At 44.3% G+C, this 27,503-nt stretch overlaps 1 protein-coding gene and 1 long non-coding RNA gene across 2 annotated transcripts; both read right to left on the reverse strand.

Moving 5' to 3' along the window:
- Positions 1–925: 925 nt before the first annotated feature.
- Positions 926–11,933, reverse strand: LOC119531097. Its single transcript, XR_005216212.1, has 3 exons — positions 10,294–11,933; positions 2,260–2,352; positions 926–1,281 (listed from the first exon to the last, which is right to left on the reverse strand). It is a non-coding gene; the product is annotated as an uncharacterized LOC119531097 (long non-coding RNA).
- Positions 11,934–17,914: 5,981 nt separating this feature from the next.
- LOC119532556 (nuclear pore complex protein Nup153-like) lies at positions 17,915–23,010 on the reverse strand. The gene has a single exon (XM_037835011.1). It carries the CDS (start codon positions 21,986–21,988, stop codon positions 17,915–17,917), a length of 4,074 nt encoding a protein of 1,357 aa, XP_037690939.1. The 5' UTR covers positions 21,989–23,010.
- Positions 23,011–27,503: the final 4,493 nt, after the last annotated feature.

Genomic DNA, 27,503 nt, shown 5'->3' on the forward strand with positions numbered 1-27,503 from the left:
GAGTTAATTGCCAAGTACTGTGTGTCTTCTGATCTTTTGATTTGGGTGTTTGGGTTTGGGTTCTCCATGTCATCTGGTTTTATCATATGCTTTAAGATTTTCTGTTGTTTTTGGCCTCTTGGCATTTGCTTTACTTGATCTTTAATTTGTCAGAATTGCAGCTTGGTGGCGTACACTTTAACTAACCAGCAGATGGCAACTGTGAGTCACCTATTCCCCTCAAGTCAGTTCTCCCCAACTTTGTCTTTGTGGTGTGTGGGGCTCTGATTCTTGTGGGGTCCAATTGGTGCACTTAATTTGGGTGTGTTGTTGGTGCTGTCTGCCCTGAATGAGGGGCATGTGTCTGAGCAGTTATGGAGGAAGGGAAGCTTTAATAATCAAACCTCCCAGGTGTTCCCGGAGATTTAAGGCTGTTCTCTGCCACTGACCCAAAAGTCCTTGGTATTGGCGTAGGTTGCCTGGGATTTCTGAGTGTTTCCCCCTTCCCTGCTGTGCTCTTCCAGGACCTCTGCTGAGGGAGGGAGGGCCGTGCCATGTCACAAGTGTTTGCCGGCCTCCAGGGAAGCCCTGGGAGGCCGGGCCGTGCAGGGGCGTTCCTAGACTGCTTCAAAGGTGGTTGAATGTGACGCGTTAACTTCCCCCTTTCCGCACAGCTCTGCCCTCCCAGCTCCGGGACAATCAGCTGTGGGTGTATTAAAGGTCCCTGTCCACGGCCGATATTGTGGCATGTGCGTGTGTGGTGTGGCGGGAAAGACTCCCTGCGACACTGAGCTTCTTGGCACAGCTCTGTGCTGTGGGTTCGGCCCTGGGCAGGAGTGCCCCCACCCGCCGGGAGATGGCTGCAAGTTGTGCATTTTTTTCTCCTTATGGCTCCCCTTTGCTCCCCTGGGCCTGAGACAATCAGCAATGGGAGTGGGAAGGGGTATCCTCCACGCCAGACACTTGGCATTAGCCCAGCCCGCTCCCGTCGTATCTGCAGCTGCTCCTGTGCTTTTTCTTTTTTTTGTTCATTTAAAGAGCTGGTCCATCTCCAAATGCCAATTTTTAACAAATGGCTCTCAGGGGGTGTGTGGCAGGCCCCAGTTTGTAGCATTTGCCAATTTCCATGATATGAATATTTCACAGTGACTGAGTTCAAGCTCCTAGGTTGACATCACTGAATGCAGAGTCAGGAGGAGATGCTTCAAAGGGTTGTCATCAGCTAGTACATGCTGCTTCCAGCACAGCACTGATTTCACTTCTTGCATATGGTTGTCTCCATGGTTAATGGAAATATCTTCACTAAATCCAAGACAGATAATTAGAAAATAATCATCTCTAAAAGTGGTATTATGACCTTGGGGACTTCACTTGCTTCTCTGGCTGTTTACCTGATAAACTTGAATGGTGGGGGTGGGGGGCAAATCTGGATGGATCCAGACAGGTCGGGGGGGCTCGGGGCCAGGCTGACCTGGTGCATGTCCAGGTCCCTCCTCACATGTGCCTGGCTGAGCCAGCCACCAACTGCATGGTGCCTCAGTTTCCCCAACTGTCCACAGGGATGTCTGCCCACAAGGCGGAGGCCAGGATCAGGGGACGTGAACAGAGGGTCCAGCACACTGCTGGCACCGCCGTTGGGCCCCGCACTCGCCGGCCACACCTGCCAGTCCCAGCCTAATGCAGCCCCGAGCCCTCAGCAAGCCTGGTCTTCACCCCGAATCTCTGAGGACACACACTGGGGTCAAAGAAACCTTCAAAAAAGAATAATAATTTGCAGTATAGGCAGGGGTTTCTAACCTGCAGGTGCAGCCCCCAGACTCACTACCCTTCACAGAACCACCAGACTGGAAGCCAGGACTTTCTATATGGAAGAGGAATATTCATTCAGTAGTCACTGAAATCCTACCATGCACCTTGCAGTGAGCTAGGGGTAGGGATAAACCTGTAACCACAGAAGATGGTGCCTTCTGTCATGGAGCATCCAGGTCACTGGACACGTGGGACTTGGTTGAAGACTACGGAAATCAAATGGGGGTTTGATGGACAGTTGTTCAAGGGATCAAAAATATTTATTAGCTATATGCAAAAGAGTCCATGGCCCCTGGAACAAGGAGAGGAACTTAGGGGCCCTTTAAAAAAAAAGTCTCTCCAAAGAGCCTAATTAGACCCCGAAATCTGATTCCAACTGTCACTTAAATATTATTGCAAACGTTTCAATCATTAATAATGTAAACACACTGGAATACTGAGGCTATTCCTAAAAGTCTAGGTTCTACATACCTACGTTTTTGAGTTTTTTTCGGTCACCTGCAGATCTCCTGTTTCACACTGACATCTGAGGTCACTAAGAGCTCCTTCAGCTTTCCGTTTTTCCTAGAAAAAGACAAATACTGTGTTGCACATTCACAGGGTTGATTTAAATAAGTTGAGCCTCTTAAAATAACCATCTTCAAAACCCCACAGCTGAGAAATCTTTTGTCTCAAACTAATGCTGAGCCCAAGTCTCTTACCCGGGGAAGGTGCGAAAGGACGGAAGAAGTAAACCAAGTAATTTTACCAGTGCAGCACTTCTGGAATGTTCTGGAATTGAAACTTACAAAAGTGTAAGAATTGCAGCATCTCCCATAACCTACATACATACATCATCCTAGAGTGACACCTCTAAGACTTTACTCCCACTGTGAGAGATGGTTTAGCACATCAATTAATTAATGATTACTATAATTAATTAAAAGAGATGCCATAGGCAGGGGTTCCAGGCAAAGGGAAGAGTTGAGTTATCAGGGAGGGCTTCATGAGGGGTAGAAGATTCAGGCTGAGTCCTGAATTAGTAGGATTTGATTAGTAGGATTTGACATTCCAGACACAGAAGAGCAGAACCACTGGTGGAAACGAGCACAGTGTCTGGGGGACCGGAGCAGCCACTCCAGTGCTTCCAGTGTGTCGTCTTCCAGGAGAGAATTTTGTGCCACATCCTTGGAAGTCACAGCCCCCTGCCCTTTTCTCCAGGGGAACTTGATGGGACACGGTTGAGAAGTATCAGCCACAGTTCAAGACATGGAGATTGCACAGGGAACAATGCACATGAAGTGATGTATTGGGGAAGAAGAATATAAAGATAATTTCAGAAAGTGATACTAAGAAGAAGATAAAAAAGGAAAGGGGACAGAAAGCCACTTAGATCAGGTGGTTAGGTAGGGTCTCTGTGCAGAGGTGGCCTGATGGCACAGCTGAGCATCTGTCTGCATTCAAGGGCCTTTCTGTTCCCTTATCGGTTATCTAGTCTGGGCAAGTTACTTAACTTCTTGGTGCCTCCATTTTCTTACTGGATAACTGTGAGGATTAAGTTAAATAATGCAAATAAATTAAATAATCTATTTAAAATGCTTCACAGAGAAATAATACTTTCCCCAGGGATAATCTATTTTGAAGCAGGTATCTTGACTTCAATCCAGCTTTACAGAGGAGGTACATATATCACTCAATTTCCAGGTGGATGAAGATGTTGAGGCTCCACAATGAGGTGCTAACTCAAAATGGACTTGTACACCACTAGGCAACTCTCTTCACTGGTTGCTTGATGACAATGCCAAATATAACATCTTTTTTATAATTTATAAATATTGTGGTGAATGCTCAATAAGGAAATTATCACCATCCAGCTTATTTCATTCCTCACCTGTAACAGGTAGATGCTATTAAGAGATTATTACATTAACATAGACGAGAGATGGTAGTGGTTTGGATGAATTCTTCACAATCTTCCAGAAAATAGAGGAGGGAATACTTCCTAATTCATTCTATAGAACCAATCTTATCCTGACACCAAAATCAGACAGACATTAAAAGAAAACTACAAACCAATATTTCTTACAAACACAAATGCAAAAACGAGGAACAAAATTTTAGCAAATTGAATTCAACGTCTATGTATATATTTGTATATATATATCATGGCAAAGTGGGGTGTATCCCAAGAATGCGAGTCTGTTTTAACATTCAAAAAATCAATAATTTGCTAAAATTTTTTCATTTGTTTAGTAGTGGCTCTGATAGATTCCATCAGATTTTCTTGATAGATGATTATGTAATCTATGAATAAAGATAGTTTTACTTCTTTGGTTCTAATCTGGATGATGTCTTTTATTTCTTTTTCTTGTCTTATTGCATTGGCCAGAAGAATAGAAGTGGTGAGAGCAGAAATCCTTGTTTTTTTCCCAATATTATAGAGAAAGCATTCAGTCTTTCAACATTAAACATGATATATGGGTTTATCCCAAGTCTGCTAGTTTGTTTTAACATTCAAAAATCAATGAAATTTGCATGGAACTTTGAATAGGAAGTGAGATACGGTAGGTTAGTATAGGTTGGAGTGAAATAGTGACACATCCCAGAGTAATTTGGGCAGATAATAAAAAATATATTGACAGCCTCCCCCTCCCCAGCCCTGAGGATCTGGGGGAAGGTGTGGATGTGTTGGACATCCTCACCTGGACTGGTGTTGATGTTGTCACAAACATTGGGACTGGCAGTTTGATGTGCTGGGCCCTCGATCATGGGACCTGGCATTATGAAGCACGTTACTGCAAAGGAGAGTCTAAACTTGCATATAATTTTGCCTAAAAGTCTCCCCCTGAGTATCTCTTTGTTGCTCAGATGTGGCCCTCTCTCTCTCTAACTCAGCCATCGTGACAGGTGAACTCGCTGCCCTCCCCGCTATGTGGGACCCGACTCCCAGGGTTGTAAATCTCCCTGGCAATGCAGAATATGACTACTGGGGATGAACGTGGACCTGGCATCGTGGGACTGAGAGTATCTTCTTGACCAAAAGGGGGATGCAAAATGAGACAAAATAGTTTCAGTGGCTGAGAGATTCCAAATGGAGTCGAGAGGTCATTCTGGTGGACATTCTTATGCACTATATAGATAACACATTTTAGGTTTTAATGTATTTGAATAGCTAGAAGTAAATATCTGAAACTACCAAACTCCAACCCAGCAGTCTGGACTCCTGAAGACAATTATACAATAATGTAGATTACAAGGGGTGACAGTGTGATTGTGAAGACCTTGTGGATCACACCCCTGTTATCTAGTGTATGGATGAGTAGAAAAATGGGGATAAAAACTAAGGGACAAATGGGGTGGGAGGGGGGGATGATTTGGGTGTTCTTTTTTCCACTTTTATTTTTTATTCTTGTTCTGGTTCTTTCTGATTTAAGGAAAATGTTCAGAGATAGATTGTGGTGATGAACACATAACTATGTTATCATAGTGTGGACAGTGGATTGTATACCATGGATGATTGTATGGTGCATGAATGTATTTCAATAAAACTGAATTTAATAAAAAAAATCAATGAAATGAACTATATTCATATTCTAAAAATGAAAAACCATACACTCATTTCAATAGACACTGAAAAACTATTTGACAAAATCCAACATCCATTCCTGATTCAAAAAGAATAATTAAAAAACCCTCAGAAAGTTAATACAGAAGGTCCTCAACTTAAATAAAGGACATCAATGAACAACATATCACTACTAAACACTTAAGCTTACCAATGCTACAGGATATAAGACCAAAACACAAAAATGAAATGTATTTCTAGACATTAGAACAAAACAATCAAAAATTGAAATTAAAAAAACTCATTTACAATAGCATCAAAATATGAATACTTAGGAATGAATCTGAGAAATTAACTATAAGATCTTTATATTGAATACTACGAAACATTGCCCAGAAAAATTAAAGAAGACCTAATAAATGGAGAGATATATCCGGTTTTTGGATTGGAATATTTACTATTGTTAAAATGTCAACTCTCTTCAAATTGATCTATAGATGTGATAAAAGTCTCCTTCAAAATCCAGGAGGTTTTTTTTTTTTTTTTGTAGAAACAGACAACCTGATTCTATGGCAATCGAAAGCGCCTCAAACAGCCAAAACAACTTTTGAAAAAAAGCTGAAGAATTAATATTACTTGATTTCAAGACTTCTTATAAAGCAACAGTTGTTAAGACTGTGAAATTGGAGTAAAGACAGACAAATCAATGAATGGAACAGAACAGGGACTTCAGAAAAAAACCTACATGAATACAGTCAACCGACTTTGGACAAAGTGCAAACAGTAATCCAGTGGATAGTCTTTGCAAAAAGTGCAGTGAAAACAACTGGATAGCCACATGCCAAAAAAAAAAAATAATAATAATAATAATTTCAATCTATAAACACCATATACAAAATGCATGCTAAATGTAAAACCTAAAACAATGAAACAATGAAACTTCTAGAAGAAAACATAGGAGAAAATCTTCGTGGGCCTGGGTACGCAAAGATTTCCCAAGTAGCATGCCAAAAGCACAATCCATGAGAGAAGAAATTAAGAAATCAGACTTCATCAAAATTAAAACCTTCCACTCTTCAAAAGGCACGGTTAAGAGAGTAAAAAGACAAATCACAATCTAGGAGAAAATATTTATAGAACAGGGATCTGATAAAGGACTTGTACCCAGAAGATATAAAGAACTCTCAAAACTCAACACTAAGAAAACAAACAGCACAATTTAAAAAATGGGCAAAAGATTTTAACAGACACTTCACCAAAGAAGATACACAGATGGTAAATGATATTTAACATCATTCATCATTAGAGAAATTAAAACTGTGATGAGCTTCCTATATACCTTTTAGAATGCTTAACATATGAAATACTCAAACATTGGTGGTACAGATGTACAATGGAACAACCACTGTAGAAACAGTTTGGCAGTCTGTTACAAATTTAAACACATACCTACACATATAAGCCAGCCACTCCATGCTAAGAATTTACTCAAGAGGAATAAAAGCATATGTCCATACAAAGACTTGACACGAATGTTCGTGGCAGTTTTATTTGTAATAGCCAAAAAGCTGGAAATAACTCAAATATTCTTCAAATGATGATTAAACAAACTGCAGTATAGCCAGACAATAGGGTTCTACTCAGCAATAAAAAAGAATGAACCACTGATATATGCTACCACACAGAAGAGTCTCAAAAGTATTGTAGTAAGTAAAATAAGCCCAACAAGAAAGAATATGAATACATACTCTATAACTCCATTCATATAAAATTCTTAAAAATTCAAGCTAATCCATAGTGACTGAAGAAGGTTGCCTGGCAAAAAGGGGCAAGGACAAGAAGGGAGAAAGGTATAATAAAGGGGCATGAGGAAACTTTTTATGGTTGAACTTGATTATGGTGCAGGTTTCATAGGTATATCCGTATGTCAAAATATCATATACACTTTATATATGTGCAGATTATTGTGCGCCATATAATTTCCAATCGTGAAATGTTGAAACAATGCATATACACTATATACACAATAGTAGTCAAAGTCAGGGAGACGAATGTGCTAGAGATGAGGAGAAAGTGAGACTTTTTCTACGTTTTGCAGATTTTAGGGAAGCATAAAGGAAAGGGGTGACATCATCAAAGCAAAGAAAACCACTGGAGCCAAAGCACAGCAATGGGCTTCTGCGCCACTGGGCTGGAGCTCTGGGGTGAAGAACAAGCTGGGGGCTGAGGCAGCCATGCCAACTGGAGGAAAGTTCTAGAAAATCTTCAATCAGCCTGGACAGGTTATAACAGAGAGACCATGTTTAGAAGGTGTCGGGTAGAGACTTGAATGGGGCTGGAGGACCCTGCCAGGGCTGAGCCCACATCCATGTCCAGAAGAAAGAAGACAGCGAGTGACTGGCCAAGCCATGTCTGCCATGGCCATGGAAGGAAGTGATGGCGCAGGTGCCACGGATTTACCACCACCGGACTAGAGCCAAGAAACCAGCCAGCAGGATGGTATAACTAACAAAACACAAAGTTATAAGGGCGAGACAGGAGTGAGGGCCACGGTAACGTCCCCATCACCACCAACAAATTTGGGAGATATTCAGCCAAAAGAAGCAATGAGATTTGACGTCAGGCTAAAACATGTGCTTAAGGTAAGTGTTTCCTTAATGAACGAATGAACAGATTGAATACAGTGGATGGAAAGAAAAGAGGCAGGAAAAATGATTTCACCATGTTGAGACCACAAAAAGAAGTTCCTGACAGAAGAGTGGGATATCTACTGCATTCAACTGGATCACGAATCTGGAACCAATTACACCGTTGAGTTGACTTCCAAATTGCTACTAAACTTGTTATTAAGAGATAAAGGATAACGAAGAGACCCAGGGGCATACCTGTGGTGTGCCGGTTTCTATATGTATTAGTCCCTCAGAAAAAACCATAGCATTTGCTGCAATCCTGTGGGGGCAGATCGATTAATCTTTTTGATGAGGGTGTGAACTCTGACTGGATGTTTTCCATGGAGAATGTGACCCACCCAACTGTGGGTAATAACTTTGATTAGATTATTTCCATGGAGATATGGCCCCGCCCATTCAGGGTGGGTCTTGATTGGTATCCTATAAAAGAACTCACAAACAAAAGGACCTCAGAGCAGCTGAGAGTGACTTTTTGAGAGCTAGAGAGACATTTTGGAGACAGCCACCGAAAGCAGTCTTTTGCTGACACTTGGGAGATGCTAGCCCAGTGTCTGCTCCAGAGAAGCTAAGAGAGGAAAAAACGCCCCAAGAGCAACATTTTGAAGAAGGTACAGGAGCCGAGAGAGGAGTGGAACACAAACCAGGATCAGCAGATGCCAGCCATGTGCCTTCCCAGCTAACAGAGGTTTTCCAGATGCCAACAGCCTAACTTCGGGGAAGGTGTCCTCATGTTGATGCCTTAAATTTGGGCATTTTCATGGACTTCAGATTGTAAATTTGTAACCAAATAAACTCCCTTTATAAAAGCCAATCCATTACTGGTATTTTGTGTAACGGTAGCATTAGCAAACCAGAACATGTGGTAAAGCAGTTTCAGGTAAAGCATCTGAAAGGAGTTGAGAACACACAGGGAAAGAGAAAGGAGCGGGCACAGCACACCCACCCCTTCTCAGGCACGGAGCTAGGCCCCTGCTACAGAGGATCACACTCCAGCCTCCTTCAAAGCAGACAGGCAGAAGGAGGGAACTGAACTGTGAACCCCAGTGGGGATGTGTTCTTGGTTCTGGTCTGCATTCTGGTGGGTGTGAGCCAACTGTAAATAGGAGCTCTTCATGATGTTGCTTCAGTTAAGGCATGGCCCCACTGAATCAGGGTGAATTTTAATCCAGATTATGGAGTCCTTTATAAGCAGAGTGGAAGTCGGACGGGGAGAGAAGTCATGGGGAGCGGCCAGAAGACGGAACTCGAGGGAACCGGGAAGAGAAAGGAGATGCTGACACATGCACTGCCACGCGACGGAAAAGCCAAAGAACCCCAAAGATTGCCGGCCAGAAGATACTGACCTGGGGAAGATGCAAGCCTTCTAGCCTCTGAGACCACAAGCCAATTAAATCCTGTTGTTAAGTCGATCCATTGTATATTTGTTTTAGCAGCCAGGAAACTAAAACATGGCATGATCCCATTTTAAAGATGGGACAAAAAAGGCTCAGAGGTGAGGCTATTTCTCAAGTGCCACCTAAACTAGGGAAGGACTGAGCCAGGATTCAACCTGAGGTCTATTAAATGTCAATGCTCAGGCATTTCTGATCTATTCTACTGCCTCTCAGAGTTAATGGGACAAATGAATAGACAAAAATGGAATGTTTAACCTAACCTTTAACTACTCGAAGAAATATGTCTATTTTCTGCTCATAGTAAACATTAATCACCTACAGATATTTTACAAGGAAAAAAGATAATTGTTTCTTCAGTGGAAATCCCTGAGGCTGCATCCAATTTTCAGCTTTAAAGAATTCCTACCATATGAAGAAAAGGTGTGTTCCATAATAAAATTCCAATGTTAAAAGATAGGATTTTAATTCCACTGTAATCTAGATTTAAAGTTGGTGGTGGGCACTGGCAATGAGAGAGTGATGTGTTCAAGTCAAGCTGTTTTCTCTAATGCAGGCTGGCTCTGCCTTCTGCAGGCCCCAGCTCTCATGTTACCTCTTCAATGTGACCTCTGACCCCCAGCCTAGAGCAGCCTCTACTCCACCACTGTGAATGACACATGCTGCTTTACTGTCTTAACAGCACCGCTGCTGTCTGAAATTAACTACTTTATTTATCACCCATTTATTATCTGTCTTTCTCTCTCTACCCTAGTTCCCCAAGAGACAACCCCTAAAACAGACTTGTTTCTCCTGCCCCGACACCTAGAGGAGTGCCCGGTATAGAAAAGGTACCTCATAAAGATTTGTTCTATGAAGAGAGCCAATCCCAGAAACTCACTTCTTTCCGTGTCTTGTGTTCTGCTGCCTGAATCCTCTGATCCATTTCCTCTTCCAGCGCACTCAGCTGCACAGCTGCCTGGTCCTGGGCTCTGAAATCCAAAGGATGTGTGCCTTTGCATTATACTCTCAGACTTGTCAGATGAAGAGGAAACTGAGAACTCATCTATTTCAAGCCCCATATTCTGTACATGACGAGATGTAATATTCAAAATAATATCCCCTAGTCCTTCCACATGATAAAATCAGATTGGTAATTTGTCCATTTAAGTGCAAAATTATGTTAAAACTAGACAGTAAACAAATGAAATTAGATAAAATTACGTTAAATTAGATTGTAGCAAAGAATCGGTGAAGATATGGAATCACTGGGAAGCTCAATAAATTGCAAAAATCCTGTTTGCTGCCATGACAGAGCTACACACTGGATGTAAAAGAACCCCATAGCAAACAAATAGTTTAAATCTAATTTTGATATTGCATTGTGTAAAACTTCAATGCTATATGCTAAAATCAGAAGGGAAGAAGAGATCTAAACAATACTTATTTCTATTTGTCCCCTTATAGATAAGGTTGCCTTCTAGAAAACTTCTGTTTCTTTTATTAACTGAATTAAATCTCTATCTCTATAGAGACAGAGCATTCTGATTTGCTAGAAAGTTAGAAATGGAAATATTTAGGTGAGAAGGGTTGAAGGATAATTTCATTTTGCAATTCTCAAGTATGGAGATGTGTGTCACGTTACAGCATTTGGGGTTTCAGATTAAATCCTAGAAAAGAAAAAAAAAAGAATTGTTTTCTTTCAGCTCCATATCTAATTATTTAGCTTGTCATATGCATATGCCTTGCCCATCCAAATAGATTATAAGCTACATGAAAGCAGAAACCATGAGTTCTCGAGAGCCAATTCACCTGGACCAATGACTTTATTAATAAAAGGTAGAGAGCAGAGCTTAAATATAAAAACACGCTCCCATCTGTCTGTTTGAGGAGATTCTGCTACACCACCCAACCTGCTTTTAACTTATTTGCTCCCTCACAACACAATTTGTTCATGTATTAGTTTAATTTCTACACAAAACTCGAAACAAGTGCTGGGAAGTGGGGAAGACCCCAAAGTAAATTTTTGAATAGCTTCTCACTGTTTTCTACTCCTGTTTATTTTCCCTCCACACACAGACTTCTCCATGTTGTTAACCATGTTTGCAAAGACAGCTTGTTTCTGTTTTTAAGTACCTGCTACGGGAATTACATATCTCCACAGCAATTTCTTTGGTCAAATCTGGGACAGTAAAAAGCTAAGCCAGAAGCCCCTTCTTGTTTGTTATGACCACTTTTTCAAGCCACTCCTTCTAAACATACAGTCCCCAAAATATCTGGGACCTCTCCTGAATGTGTTCTCCCTGCCATTCTCATTTCTGAGCAAGTCTTCTTTCTGTTTTTTGTGTGTTTGTTTTGTTTTGGTTGTAAATCAGGGAGCCCATGAAGAGCATCTGCCCTGGCCATTCCTAATTCTTGGCATGTTGGAACTGTGCACCATCACCTGGCCCAGGGCCCCCCAAACAAAGGAAAGGTAGAAGCGGCTCTTCCACCATCTCCTAACCAAACACGGAGCTGAGGATGGTCCTTGGCTGAGAACGTAAGGGAATGATCACAGGTCAGCATTTGAACACGGAAGTGCGGTCTTGGACAGCTGGGAGGAGAGGGGCAAATAGAAACTGCTGGCTCAGAATGGAGCCAGGCTCCAGATCCCAGCCAGAGAGCACCGGCTTTGAAAGGAGAAGGCGTTCAGGGAGAGGACACCAGCAGAGCTCATCCTAAAGTGACGTGCTAATCCATGGGGAGAGAGGCAGTGATGACAACATAAAGGACACTGCTCCCTTATTCCCTCTGGGTTTACATGAACTGTCCTTAGAGGCCGTGTGAGTGTGTGTGTCCACATACCTTTGTGTGGGTCTGTGTGTACCTGTGTGTGTTTTAACAGATAGTCACTGGACAATCTGAAGAATCCACGTGTCTGCCTGCCAGTCACCCCTCAAGGGAAGCCATCTCCAGGGCTCTGGTCCTTACTCCAGAATTTTCTCCAACATTTGGAGATCAGAAGACCACCCTTTATTACACTAATGCAGACCCCTAGAAGGCAAACTTAAGGTCAGGAACTGAAAACGTTCAGAAGAAACCCCCATGAGGAGTTTATGCCCACGTTTTCCCTTCTCCACTTTAATTCCCTTCAGTGACTTCAAAGGGTCAACTATGACAGCCTTATCTTCTTGCTGAGGGGGAGAACAGAGAGACAGAGGAGCTGAAAAAAAGTGGGAACTGCAGCACTCACCTCCCCCACCCCCAATGCAGTATGAGCAGCATCCCATCCAGGGGGTGTATTTATGAGTTCCAGACACCAGCGGGGTGGGGTGCGCAGCAGCTGGCAGTGTGGGGAGAAGCACGTGGCAGTGAGAAGCGTCTATGCAGCAGAACACCCAGGATGTGTGACAGACAAAGTACCCTCTCTTTCCCAATGGTTTGGTCCTGCTGGGGAAAAGAGAGGCTGACACTTCTAATGAAACAATGTAAATGCTGCTACCACATGGGGTTGCTCTTAAAACCAGTAAGCCATCCTCTGTAAGCCAGTTACAGCTTAGATAAAATTACTGTATTATAGTGAGGGTGTAAGAGGTGTTTGGCTTTAGCTCAGGTGGGAGGGCCAGGTGAGCAGGGCTAGAAAGAGGGAAAGAAGCCTTGCTCCACACCCGCCATGTGATGGGTGCTGTGGAAGGGGCTGCTTCCCCGATGTCATCTACATAGTCTCAACACCCTGAAGAGGTGAATATTGTCATCCTCCTTTTGCAGATGTAAAAGCTGAGGCTCAGGGAAATGAAATAACCTTCCCAGGGTCACACACTTGTAGGCGACAAAGCCAGGCTTCAGAGGGAGTTACGCTTACCTCTCGGGACAGACCATTTCCCGTATGGTTCAATTAGCTCGATGCAGGATTTTTTTGAAAATGTCTCCAAATTGTTTCACATCTAATTACTGGCCTAGAAGAGTTGATACAATGGGATCACAGAGCCCTACTGACTGTTGGCTGACCCCACAAGTTACCGCCTGATCAACTTCCCCTCTCAGCGCCATCACAAGGTGATAACGTGGCTCAGTCTGTCTGCCACACGGGTCAGAGAGCAAGTTAAAGGACCACCTAGAAGGATGACTTCGACACCTCTTCACGGCAATGGCCAGGTTTTCCATTTCCAGGCTCTGAAGTCTGATCTCACAGATACAGTTTGTTATAACATGTTCATATGGCTGAATGAGTCTCAACTCCACGAGGTTGATGTTTCACACAGGGTAATAACTTGCTCTTTTCTTGCCAAAAAATAAAAATAAAATTATTAGTAACCAATAAAATAACATAAAAAGGCAAACTTGAGAAGACCATTTTTTAAGAAAGAGACACATAAGTAAAGAACCAAGGTAGGAAAGAGCAGCAGTAGAATGGCCTAGAACGAAGAGAAAGCAGTCAGAGATACTGTTGCATTATTCTTGATGCCAGAAGACAGAGACCTATAAAAGCCCTGGAAAAGAAAAGGGAGGGACTGACAGGGAAACACATTTTTTTTTTGGTCACAGCTGTTCTGTTCTGTTTTGTTTTGTTTTGTTTGTTTAAATAGAAATGTTAAATAAGTTACAGAAAAAAATTAGTTAACATGAAGCCATTTACTTATTTCCACGTTCCTCTAATCTTTCATAAGATGTGTTTTAGCCTTTATAGTCGTAAGAGTGGATATACCTATTCTTTTTTTTATAATAAATTTTATTTTGAAATAAGTTCAATCTTACAGAACAGTTGTAAAAACAGTACAAACCCCATACATAGAACTCCATCATACCCCGACTCCCCTCCCCCGATACCCCAATCCATCACCTTTAAGTTCCTGTCACACCACTGTCTCTTTCTTTCCCTCCCTCGCTCCCTCCTCCTCCCTAACATCCATCATCTATTGCTCTGTCCTCTGAACATATGGGAGCTAGCTGCACATATCTTTGAACAAACAATATAATTCACATATACCTTTCCCATGGACAAGAACATTATTTTATGCAATCCCATTAAACGCAGCTAAGAAGTTCAAGAAATTCAACACTGATATAAAGCTTACATTCTATATTTCCTTTCCTTTTTTTCTTGTGTCCCATCTGTGTCCCTTTGAGCCTCCTCTCCTCCGACCTCAGATCCCATCCAGGATCATCCTTGGCATTTAATTGTCACCTATTTAGACTGTCTTATTTTTTTTTTCCAATTGTGGAAACATATATACAGCCTAAATCTTCCCATTCCACCCCCTCCCTAGCATTCCATTAGTGAGATGAATCACATTTAGAATGTTGCAATGCTATCACCTTCCCACCATCCATTTCTAGAAGTTTCCCTTCACCCCAAACCAAAACCCCTACTCTCATTTCTTAACTCCCCATTGCCCCTTCACCCACTTCTTGGAACCCCTACTCTACTTTCATCTCTTTGGTCATATTCTCTGATACTTTCTTTGTGTTTACCATGGGGCTTAAATTTAACCTCTTAAATCTATAACAATCTTGTTTTTCTTTGACACCAACTTAACTTCAATAGGACACATAAACTGTGTTCCTATACTCCCTCATTCCCCCACCTTTATGTAGTTCTTGTCAAGAATTACATAGTTTACATTGAGTCCAAAACCACCGATTTAGCATTACAGTTTATGTATTTTAGATCCTGTAGGTAGTAAACAGTGGAGTTATAAATCAACAATATAGTAGTATTGGTCTTTATATTTACCATGTGATCTTTACTGGAAATTTTTATTTCTTCATGTGGTTTCAGTCAATTGTTCAGTGTCCCTTCCTTTCAGCCTGCTTAGGACTGATCTACTGGTGATGAAGTTCCTCAGCTTTTGATTGTCCGGGAATGTTTTCATCTCCCCCTCATTTTTATCCTTCAGGTGTTTGTGAATTGTCCAAGTCTCTGATGGTTATTGACTTCCATTTGTATTCCATTTTGGTCAGAGAATGTGCTTTGAACAAATTCATTTTTTTATTTTTTATGTTATTGAGGCTTGTTTTTATGTCCCCGCATAGAGTCCATTCTGGAGAAAGATCCATGTGTCCCAGTGACCTAGGATGTAATATTCTATTTATGTCTGATAAAAGTCTCTATCTCTCTCTCTCATTTCTTTGTTTCTCTGTCGGTAGGGCTCACTTTAGTATCTGAAGTAGGGCAGGTCTTTAATTAGCAAACTATCTCAGCATTTGCTTTCACCGTGTGTGCACTTCACCACCAGCACCACTGCCCTACCGTAGCCAAAGCTTCTCTGGAGTGATGGTAACTTACTGTCCTCATTAGTAGAAAAAAATAATCATTCAAAGAAAGACAGGTGATAGTCTTACTGAGAACACAGAAATACCATACAAGTACTAAACGGAGAAGTTGATAGACCTAAAAGGCCCTCAGCATGGATGTCTTGAATCAGGCTTCCTCTATCAGAAAACTATAGTGCACGGTACACCCAACTCACTCACTTCACACAAGCACAGCACAAACTCAGCACGGAAATCATTCATTTCAACATCCCCTCATCTCTACCGATGACTGAATCTTCAGAAAAATAACCGATGATCCAGGAAATCGTTCACTGATCTAGTCTGTTCTGGCTGTCCCCAGAAGAGTGCCCAGTTCCAACTGGCTGTTTATAGAACCTCTGCATTTGTGGAATGCTGTAAAATTATAATTACTGAATTCCTCAGATATAATTACAATTTCACAGCATTCCACAAATGCACAGCAATGCACATGAGTGGTGCAGATGAAAAGGTTCCATGAACAGCCAGTTGGAACTGGGCACTCTTCTGGGGACAGCCAGAACAGACTAGATCAGTGAATGATCTGCTGGATCATCGGTTACTTTCTGAAGCTTCAGTCATCAGTACAGATTAGGGGATGCTGAAATGAATGACTTCTAGGCTGAGTTTGTGCTGTGTTTGTGTGAAGTGAGTGAGTTGGGTGTACTGTGCACCACAGTTTTCTGATGGAGGAAGCCTGATTAAAGATGTCCATGCTAAGTGCCTTTCAGATCTGTCAACTTCTCCGTTTAGTAATTGTACGGTATTTCTGTGTTTTCATTATTAAAACTGTTGTGTAACACAGAACACAAGTAAGGTAATTATGGAGGAAAATATAAAAGAAAGTATAAAATGCATATTTTTCCTCTTTTCTTCCCTTAACTGATTTCAAAAACAACTGCACAAAACTATAAAACCGTATTGTTGCACTTTTAACATATAAAGGTCTAATATATGTGACAATAAGAACACAAAGAGAGATAAGAAAATGGATATATATTTTATATTTAATTGGAAGAGGTTTTTCAACTACAAATACAAAATTTTAAAATAGAAGGCTATTCAGGTTATCTATTTCCCCTTAAGGGAACTTTGGTAATTTGCCTTTCAAGGAATTTGTCCTTTTCATTTAGGTTGTCAAACTTATTTACATAAATTTATCAATATTCCTTTGTAATCGTTTTAATATTTGTAATGATATTTCACTTTTCATTCCTGATATTTGTAATTTATGTTGTCTTTCTTTTTAACTGATTATTCCAGCTAGAAGTTCATGTTTTTTGTTTGTTTTCAAATAACCAGCTTTTGTTTTCATTGATCTTTCCTTTGGTTTTATTTTCTTTCATGGATTTCTGTTTTATTTTTGAATTTACATTTAGTTTGCTTGAATTTACATTTAATGTTGTACATTCTAATCTAAACACAGCTTTAGCTGTATCCCACAAATATCTGACATTTTTTTTATCATTCAGTTCAACATATTTTCTAATTTCAAGGTCCAGTTCCACGTTATCCAAATTCTAAGAGAAATCTTCCTCAGTAATACCAGTTAATACTGATAGACTCTTAGCAGCTTACTTAGCATTAACTGTAGGACCTTAGAAATATGCAGTATAAGAATTTCAAGCAAATATCGTCCTCAATTTGACAGCTCCATTTTTAATTCTTTCAAGTGCCTATACATACATATTTACTCTAGCTGTCGTGTCCTCTTCAGAAAGGTCAAATTTATCCTCCTCCATTTCACTAACTTTTACTTATTTTACTACTTCCAAGAGCAGTGAATCACTGGAAGGCTGCGGATGCTGGATACCTGTTAAAACACAAAATATCTATTAAACACAAAGGAAAAAATATTTATATTATAGGCTTACTGCAATTTTTTACTGCTAGTTATATGATTAAAAACTAATATGTATATAAGTTTAAAAACTACTTAATTTTCTAAGATAAAAAATAATTTACTACAGAAAAGTTTTTATACATAATTTAGAGTCATCTCTGATGTTTGATGGTGAAAAAAATAAATGTTTTTAACATGTGGGTTTTATTTTGAATGATGGTACTGTTTATGTTTAAGAAACAAGCAAAGTACTCTGATCATATTTAACTGTAAAGCATGCTGAAAATTAAGGAAAAGGAATTGTTCCGAATGCATTAATATAATAGAACTATTTTACTGTACATTTTTATTAAAGAAATACAACAAAAGAAAAAAAAAACTGTTGTGTATATCAGCATTGAGACTATTATTTCTTGCGTTTAACAGCAGTCTTTTTTTGTGAGTCCACAAAATGAACTCGCTGAAAAAAAGAACATAGTTCATCCATTTGGCTGGAATTAGGAGTTGCTCCAGAGCCCAATGCCCTCTGACTAGGCTGCTGTCCAAACACAGCAGGCTGGTTACCACTTGATGCCGCACCAAAAATAGGCGGTGGTGCAGGCTGGGAACCAGTAGCGAATAATGCTGTGGCGTAAGGCTGGCTGGCACCATGGCTTTGTCCAAATGTTGGGGTCTGGTTAGCACCAAACGCTGGACTGGCAGATGGTGTTGAAGGTCCAGTGCCAAATACAAAGGATCCTCCAGAGCTAGATGAGGTTGTAGCTTGAGAACTGAAACCGGACGTTGAAGTATTATTACTCACGGCTCCTGGACCTGAGACAATTGGGGCAACAGCTGTACCAGTGCTATTGTGCTGAGAAAATTGCAAAGACTGAGATGAGCTGGGTCCAGCAAAGTTACCAAGGGCAGGACTGATGACGGGACTGCTGGCCTGTCCAAGTGCACCAGCGGCCACAGGCAGGTTGGAGGAAGGGGTGGAATTAGCAAATATGCCACCACCTGCTAAACTGGCTGATGTCCGTGAACCACAGGAACTGTTGTTCAGGAAACTGAAAACTGCCTTTGCTGTTCCTTGATCAGCTGCAGTATTGGTTTGAGCTCCAGAAGCAAAAGTGGCCTTTCCTGGCTGCTCAGATGCCTTCTCAGATGGTTTCCTCATATTGAAACCAAATGCCAACTGTGAACAACTCTCCGCTTTCCTTCGCTTTGAACAACTCTCCTCTCTCCTTCGCTTTGAACTCTCCTCTCTCCTTCGCTTTGAACAGCCGAAGGGAAAGCGTGCCTTCCACTTTCTGTCTTCGTTATCAGTTTTTGTCCCATACGCAGGAGCAGCAGAAGTGACGTGCTGTTGCTGTTTCTCCCCTGTCCCTCCCAAAGTGAACGCTGAGGCAGGTGGCACAGAGGCAGATCCCATATTGCCAGAAGCGGACCCTCCTCCGGCTGGAGGCAATTCCTCCCTCTCTACATCTGATGTCTGACATGTGACTGGAGCCATTGAAACAATTTTGGTTTCTACTGTTCTACAACTGACGCCGCTCTGAGAGGTCGCTGCAGTAGTAGCAGCAGCTGGATCATGATTAATAACACTTATGCCAAAGCTAATAACTTCAGAGGCAACTTTACGAGGTATCGCGGTGGATTTCTCAAGTTGAAAACTTCTGTTCATGGCGTCTGTGGATCCAGACTCTGAAGACATGCTGGTTTTGAAGCCTCCCTGATCTCGAAACTGGAAGTCTCCAGTACTTGTTGAAGTTGGAGAAGGCCCAGAAGCGGGTGATGGGTTTCCCAATTTGAAACATGAGGCTGCTGGGTTTGAACGTGAGGAACAGCTGACAATGCCTTTAAACTCAAATTTTGTGTCTGTTGTGCCTGGCTTGGCACTTTCGCATGCTGCACATTTGGCAGAATCTGCTCTATTCTGTACTAGGCATACTTCACAGTCCCAGCTTCCCTCGGGATTCAACTTCTCCAATCCTAGAGTATCTGCAGAAGAAAGAGTGACAGATGCAGTGCTGCTACTTGAAGCAGGTACTGAGCTCTCTGTTTTCTTGGACATACAGGACATGCATTTATTGTCTTCTGCATTATTAGAAACACTGCATATTGGACACTCCCAAGATCCTCTCGGTGTTTTCAGCTCATCTGCACATCCTAAGGTACCAGTGGTCACAGTGCAGCTAGAAGATGAAGCCGTCATAGTTGTGTCACTTTCTGAAACCACTGGCAGTGGAAGGAACCGGTTGACACCATTTCCAGGTTTGGCTGTTTCACAAGCTATACATTTTCTTGCTTCGGCTTTATTTTGCACTAAACATGCGTCACACTCCCAAGTTCTGAATTCTGGTTTAAGTTTGTCCCCAAAGCCTGCCCCTGACGCAGAAATGGTTGGTTTCCCACTTTTTCTTGCTGTCCCAACTGCTGTTTGTTCAACAGAACCTCTCGGTGGCAACTTGGCGGCTTGACAGGCCACGCACTTGTCATCAGTTACTTTGTTTGGGAGCAGACATGTGTCACAGTGCCACGATGATCCAGCTTTTAAACTTCCCCTAAGTCCAGTTCCACTAGAGGAAAACCTACATACGGCTGGTCCTGTATAAACTGCCGGGCTGGTCGTGGTAGGCTGAGCAGCAAAAGCATCTACCTTTGGTGACAGGAAACCAGGGTTTTTCAGAACATCAAGGACTCTTCCTCCTTTCCAGGTTTTTGCAGGTCTAGAAGGGCCCTCATCATCTTCATCTAGCTTCCTCTTATGGCTTCTACTAGTCACTGCAGTGGTATCTTGAGCTGAAGCACTTATCATAGGTTCTGAAGTACTACTGGTGTCTGCAAGTTCTGCTTTTGCAACAGGCATGCTAAATGTAAATTCAGCAGATGATGACGGCAGTGCACCTGCCTCAGCAGATTTTACAGTGGAAGAAGAAAATCTAGACACGGGTCTGCCAGTGCTGCTCAGAGAAATCATTTGTACCTTATCTGATACTGATTGTGAAGGACTCATGGGAGCTGGAGAGGAAGTTGTCATCAAAGGACAATGAAAGCTGAAGGAAGGGAGTGAAGAATTGGTGATCGGTAGAGAGATTTTTGATAATAGTAGTGCTTGCCTTTCCTCCTCCACTGGTGGTTCAGATGTCAGGAAGTGTGTTCTCTCCCGTCTGACTTTGCCACCTCTACTACCTGCTCCAGAAGATAATCCATCGGGGGCAGGAAAACGCAAATTTTGATGCGGAAAGCCACTTTCTTGTTCTCTGTTTTGTCCTGGTGTCACACTGTTTTCATAATGAGTACTGTGCTGTTTAACTATTCTTTGATCAGCCTTCCTCAATTCATGAGATGGGGTCAGAGACGGTTTAAAATAAACACTTTGAGTTGTTGCTCTGGAAACTAGCTTTGGAGACATGAGTTTTTGAACAGGATACTGAGAATCCACCTTATCTCTTTTGGCCCCCAAATCTGTGTTATCTATCCGACTCCTATCAAGAGGAGAACACACAGGAAAAGACAGAACATCTGCTAGAGGTCCTGATAGCTTCTCTAAAGATTGTAATATTCGCCGAGCTGCTAAACTAGTCACACCACAGGACTGTGCATTGAGTTGCTTAGCTTTCATCTGTCTTCTTACTGGTGCCTGACAAGGGGTCGTTGCTAGTTTAGAATGTCTTACAGCAGCTGCTGCCCCACCATACGTTGTTTTTCTAGGATAACAAGGAGGATCTCCATGCTGACTTGTTTGAAAGATCAAAGATTTCTCAAATGAAGGGGAAAGTGTCCCAAATGCAGACAAGCTGAACGCTGGTTTTTTTGGCCTGGTGGCAGTGTGCTGTGAGAGGGAATGAGACCGTTCAGCCTCTGGGGACCACAGAGGTGGCACTGAAGTCTTCTTTGGAGCAGCCATAGCTTTATCAGAAACTCTTGATGAAAAATCAAAATGATGGCTAGTGGACTTGTTACCAGCACCATGCTGAGAGGTAGAGTCTATAATTTCCTTCACAAGGGAAAAGCCAGGACTGCCAGTTGGGAATGCTGATGATGTGGACGGCTCACAATTTGAAACATGGGATTCCAACATGGAGAAATTCGAGCAGCTCCGACGAAGAGATGGCCTGTTTAATTCACCTGCATAATTTGAAGCAGGGCTGATTGTTGAGGCGTCTTCTGTATTACCGACTGTTGGCTCACTAGTGGTCCTCCCATCATTAATATTAGAGCTCTCCTCACCGGCACACACTATCTCGTCATCTTCCCTATTTTCTTGCGAACATGGAGTCTCCTCTGCGTCTGTTGTGTGGCTGCATACATCTTCATTCTTGTCGAAATATCTCTGTAGCCATGCTGGCACGTTATTCTGAACATATTCTGTAACCCTGCTAAGAATGCCCAGCTGGTGCCGTCGCCCCTGCGAGTAAGGCGTCACGGGACCGGGGTGGCAACGCCGTGTCCGGATCTTTCTGCTGCCCCCTGTGCGTGGGGATCCAGAGGCCATGGCAGAGGCTCCCCGCTTCCAGCTCCGGGATGGGTAAGAAGGGTGGGAGAGGCAGAGGCAAAGGCCGCAGAGCCCCACCCCGGCCCTGGCCCAGCCCGATGTCCTTCAACACCACCCAAGCTGGGGGGCACAGGTACAACAGGGACCACGAGGTTAGGAAGAGGAGTGGAGCAACAGTGCCCGCTAGGGAAGTGGGCAATGGTGCCAGCAACCGAAAGCCAAGAGGTGGCTCCAGTACTGCAGCCTCCTGCGGATACCACCTCTGTGGGTGGGGCGGTCTCCATGGAGATCTCTCCCAGAGGACAATGCTGCCTCCTCACAATTCCACTTCTGTGGGTGGGGCGGTCTCCATGGAGATCTCTCCCAGGAGACAGGGAGCAGCTCCCAGCATTACTGAGGCCCAACTCAAACGCTGGCCTTGGGGATTCTTCTTCTGATGCCTTGGCCAGTGCTGAGATGGCTAATGCCACCAGCGACACCCACTGACCCACCCTCTCTGCACACAGAGCTCACAGTGCTACTGCCATCGACCGTGCACACTCCGTAACATGACATGCTTGTACTTGCACTTATCGTGAGTAAGCCGGAGGTGATGCACACACAAGTCACCAACACTCAGGGAGAAAAAAAACCCACCTATATGAAACGATTCCGTGACCCCTCCCCACCACACTGAACCAGGCTCTGGGATCCACTTCCAAAGACTGTACCTCAGGCTTCCATAGCACCCCGCATGCCAGCCTTCTCTGCCCTCACCTGGAGCCCTGGCCGTGGGAGGAGATATGCACCAAGAACTGTCCCAAGTTCGTTCCATCCAGCTTTAGTGAATCTAAACCCCTTTTACAAAAATATGTGCCTAGAATACACCTGTACACTGAGTATGAACCTTCTACTTTCGCCCAAAACTTATCAGCAAAACCATGCTATAAATCACAAGAACAGGCACAGCCCCTTCTATATCTGGAAAACAGACCCACACAACTTACACATACTCCAGTCACTTCTTCCTATCTAAGGGGAAATGCTACACACACTCAAATTTGTACACACACACCTAGAACCATACAAAACTTCCACACATAATGCCCATTTACCACCATGTATGTCCAAAATACTTCTCTGACATATACACAGAAAACCTCCACACAAACACAGTCCCTGTCACACTTTCAAGTGAAGAGTTATCTCATCCACCACTCTACCGTGAACCTGCACACAACTGCCTGGTTCTAGAGTGCACACAAACTAGTATACACTACATAGACACAATGAAACATCTCTAGTCTGCCAGAGATGAGGACAGAGGAAATCTCTGCCAAGGCCCGATTCATACACCGACCAATTACCACAACCCCAGATACTCCAAGGTAATTGTATCACATGCTTCCACTACATACAAATGAAATTGTCCCGCATCACTGGAAACACACAACCCAAACTTCCATCAAATACTCGGCTCCCAGAATGCACGCTAACGACTTCCTACTACAAAATGCAAACACATAGTCCTAGAAAATGTGCAAACTCCCATGTACCATAAATACATACATCAGTGAAATTCAAATTCAACTTCCACCTGCCTCAAATATACTCAAATACACAACACACAAAGTAGGCAAATATAATCACCAATACTTATCTGGTCCCACATCACATACCTGTGAGCATAAAGAATCACACAAAGCAAATGCCACAGAATCCTACAATCTGAACATATAGGACACCCTACCAACCCACTAAAACTCATACAGCTACCCTTCAATACCAATATATGTAGACACACATCTGAAAATCAATACAAGAAACTTACATGGCCATTCAATGTGCCCTGAGTGTTCTCAGTTACTCAGAGTTGCATGAGTTACTTTTATAAATTTTATAGTCATAGATCCCTCTCACTGATTCTCTTTCCCTAGAGAACCCTAACTAATACACCACTAAATGCCATACAGCTACCCTTCAATACTAATATATGTAGACGCACATCTGAAAATCAATACAAGAAACATACATGGCCATTCAATGTGCCTTAAGAACATGCGAATGAGCCCCCACCAACACATTCCCAAACATTCACAACGCGGGAATCCTACACCCAAACTAATACATGCAGCCACACTGCCTAACAAGATCTGGATGCACGTGCATTACCACTTGCAATGCCTCCGTGACCCAAACACAACTCCCCAACATTCAGGGGCAAAAACCCACAGGTATGTGAAACCACCACGTCATCCACCCCATCCCCACCCTGAACCCGGGCTCTGCGACCCACTCCCGAGGCCTCCACCTCTGGGCTCAGCAGAACCCCGCTGGACTGCCCGCCCTTCCCAGTCACCAGCTGCTGCTCCCACAGAGTCCCACCCTACCGTCTCCCTGCCCTCTCCAGCCCTTTCTGGGTCCACACCTGGCAGTCCTTCCCCACCTTGGGATCTGCCTTCCTTCCACCTGGCCTCGTGCTGGCTCACACTCCTTCCCCACGGCTCCCAGCAATCCTGGGGTGTCCACCTGCTTCCACCATCTAAGCCTGCTGCCCTGGGTGGGAGGGTGCTATTGTCTGTGTCCGTCCACCCCTCGGGGCAGGTCAGTGTCAGGAGGATGGGGCAGCACTGGGATGTCTGACTCAGGCTGCGTCACACTCTGGGCCAGCCCATGCCAGGTGCCACTTGCCAGTACCTCCTGTGACATTTCTCATGGGTAGGAAAATGAGCCCTTGGACGTTCCCTCCTCCAGGCTCTGGCACTTTCTTTCCCACCTGGCCACCCTGTTCTCCGCCCCATCGTCCTGCATGAGATACTTTCCCACCTGTTTTTCAGTCCACGATCTGCAAGCTCCATTGAGAATTCCAGCTCCTTGGAATCAAGGAGGCAGCAGCTGCTTCCCAGATTTGTGAGAACCTGGGTGGGCTGGGGAGGGAGAGGAGGGTTAGCTCAGGGGTCCCCTGCCAGCTGCCCGGCCCCAGTGAGCAGCCAACCCCCAGCCCAGGGGCATCCCCAGTGTCCAGGAACTTCCAGGGGCCTCCGCCAGCAGCAGCCTGCCCAACTGCCAACCATCCCTCATGGACCCTGGGAGGGTCCAACAAAGGAGGTGCCTGTGGCCTGCTGTGCCCAGCAGCCACCCATGGGGAGAACTGGAGCTTGGAACACCCCTATGGCCTTCAAAGCAGGGACTATCATCATGCCTTCTGCAGAGGAGGGGCCCAAGTCCCAGGGGACAGCCTGGACCGTTGTCACGATGGGATTCGACTCCATGGTGACACCTTGAACCTCTGCCTAGCTGCCCAGTCCCATACTCCTGACCACTGATGGGCGTGGGCACCCCCCAGGCTGTGCCAGCTCCCCCTCCTGGGCTCTCACTTCCTCTGCCAGAGCCTGGCTTTGGGCTTCTCATTCCGGGGGGCTGTTGATAAATTTAATTGAGACCCAGTCAGCAGAGATGAAAGAATCTTTTGAGTTGTCTCAGCTCAAACTACACCCAAAGTACAAAAGGTTCCTAATAAAATTATTTCTTTGTGACTTTTATCAGAAAGAAAGCAACTTCCTGGGAAGACCACAATTGCAAAAAAAAAAAAGATACATAACAGAAAAAAGCCTCTAGCCAGCATCCCTCACAAGGACACAGGCAGTTTGGCAAAGTGCTCCTGGGCCCCAAAGGAGTGCTCAGCAGGGCATGGAACTGGGACAGAGACAATAGGCTGGCGAGGGGGTGCCCAAGGGGGCAGCACAGAGCAAGGAGCCCACATCACACTTCCCCACCTCGTCCCCTCCAAGCTGCAGGGAGACCCTGACTCTCACACAGAGACACACACATGTCCCTCTGTGCACATGCACACACAGAGAAGTCACACTCACACATGCACACATACTTGCATGCAGATATACCATGTACACACACGTACACACATGCACACACACCAACACACACATGTAAATGTGCAGGCACATGAACACATGCTCGCACATATACGTACTACCACACAGGAGCACACATACACACTCACACAGACACACTTGCATACCCAAATATGCACACACTGACACAGATGCACATGCACACGCACTCCCACTTCACAGCGGGGTCAGTGAGAGGGTCTCTTGCCTGGCTGACGCAGAATCACAGCTGATCTCAAGTCTCTCATCACGTAGGTTTGACTGTCCTCACTGAGGCACTTGGGGAGTGCATGGGATTAGTGAATAATTGCACCAAGGCCAAAGGCACAAAGTAGAATGCACACTTGCCCTTTCATCTTTCAGCCCAATGCTCTTTCTAAACTACCAAATGGCCCCTCCAGGTAGGCCTCCGGGCCATGCTTGAGCAGTCACCGCTGACACAATCCGGCCCTTGTATCATACAGATAGGGAAACTGAGGCTTGGGGAGGTGAGGGGGCCTGGTCAAGGACACATGAAGGCAGCATCCACACCAAGGGGATGGGTCCCCATCCCAGTTCCCAGTATCCTGGCATCCCTGGCTTTTACCCACAAAGAAATAGCCCCCCAGCCCCTGCTCCCCATAGAGAAGCATGGGCTCAGACACACATACAGGGCAACCGGTTCCTCTGAATGCCTCAAGCAGATGCTTTCCCATGTACCAACAGGCCACTTCAAAGTTTGGAAACTGAGTCAGGCAGCAAGTTTCAACCTTCTTTCCACTTCATGAGCTCTGTAAGCCACAGCAGAGGACAATTTAGTGCAATGAGGGCCAGCCAGTAGTGTGCAGAGAGCAACTCATATCAAGGCCACAGGACCCAGGGCCCCCCACTGGGGCCCTGCAGAGGTGGAACAGCTCCACGGCACGGGGACTGTCTTTGAGGGGTGAAAGTTGGGCCTTGGCAGGAGCTGCCTGCTTCATTCTCACACAAGCCCACGACTGTGGTCACTAGAGAGCAAGGGTCAGTGGCCAGGAAAAGAGTGTGCCTTCCAATGTACCCAGAATCCACCAAAGGGTCACCCGTTTCCAGCCTCCATTCCCACCAAGATGGCCAAGACAGGCCTTAGGCTCATGAGACTGCACATTTCATCTACGTGCACATGGAGGCCCAGTGAGTTCAGCAGGCCTCACCCAAGGAGAGGGAAGATACCATTACACTGACCCAGGGGCAGGGACGTGAGACCCTCACAGAGACCAGTGACGGTGCAGCATGGTGGACGGAGACCCTGCCCACAGAGCCGAGGGACAGACACAGCACAGTGGGGCAGATGCTGCCCACAGAACCCAAGGACAGGCACTGTCGAGCCTGGGGACAGGGACAGGGACAGGCAGAGCACAGCCTGGGAAGCCCTGCACACTGAGCCCAGGGGTGGTGTCGTGTGGAGAGGCCGTACCTCATCTACATCTCCACACTCAGGCTGTGGAGGAAATGTGCTGCAAAGGCCAGGCAGGCCACAGGGATGAGTGTGGTGTCGATCCAGCCTGGGAGAGACAGAGATGGAGCTAGCCCTTCTCCATGACTCCACCGAGACTGGGCACATCTTGCAGCATGGGCACCAGGGACGGTCCCATGGGAAGGTCCGGAGG

This window comes from Choloepus didactylus, chromosome 4 (assembly GCF_015220235.1).
Source record: "Choloepus didactylus isolate mChoDid1 chromosome 4, mChoDid1.pri, whole genome shotgun sequence".
Taxonomy (NCBI): Eukaryota; Metazoa; Chordata; class Mammalia; order Pilosa; family Megalonychidae; genus Choloepus; species Choloepus didactylus.

Coding starts and splice junctions, on each gene's coding strand:
- LOC119532556 (XM_037835011.1), bottom strand. CDS start 21,988: ATGGCCTCTGGATCCCCACGCACAGGGGGCAGCAGAAAGATCCGGACA.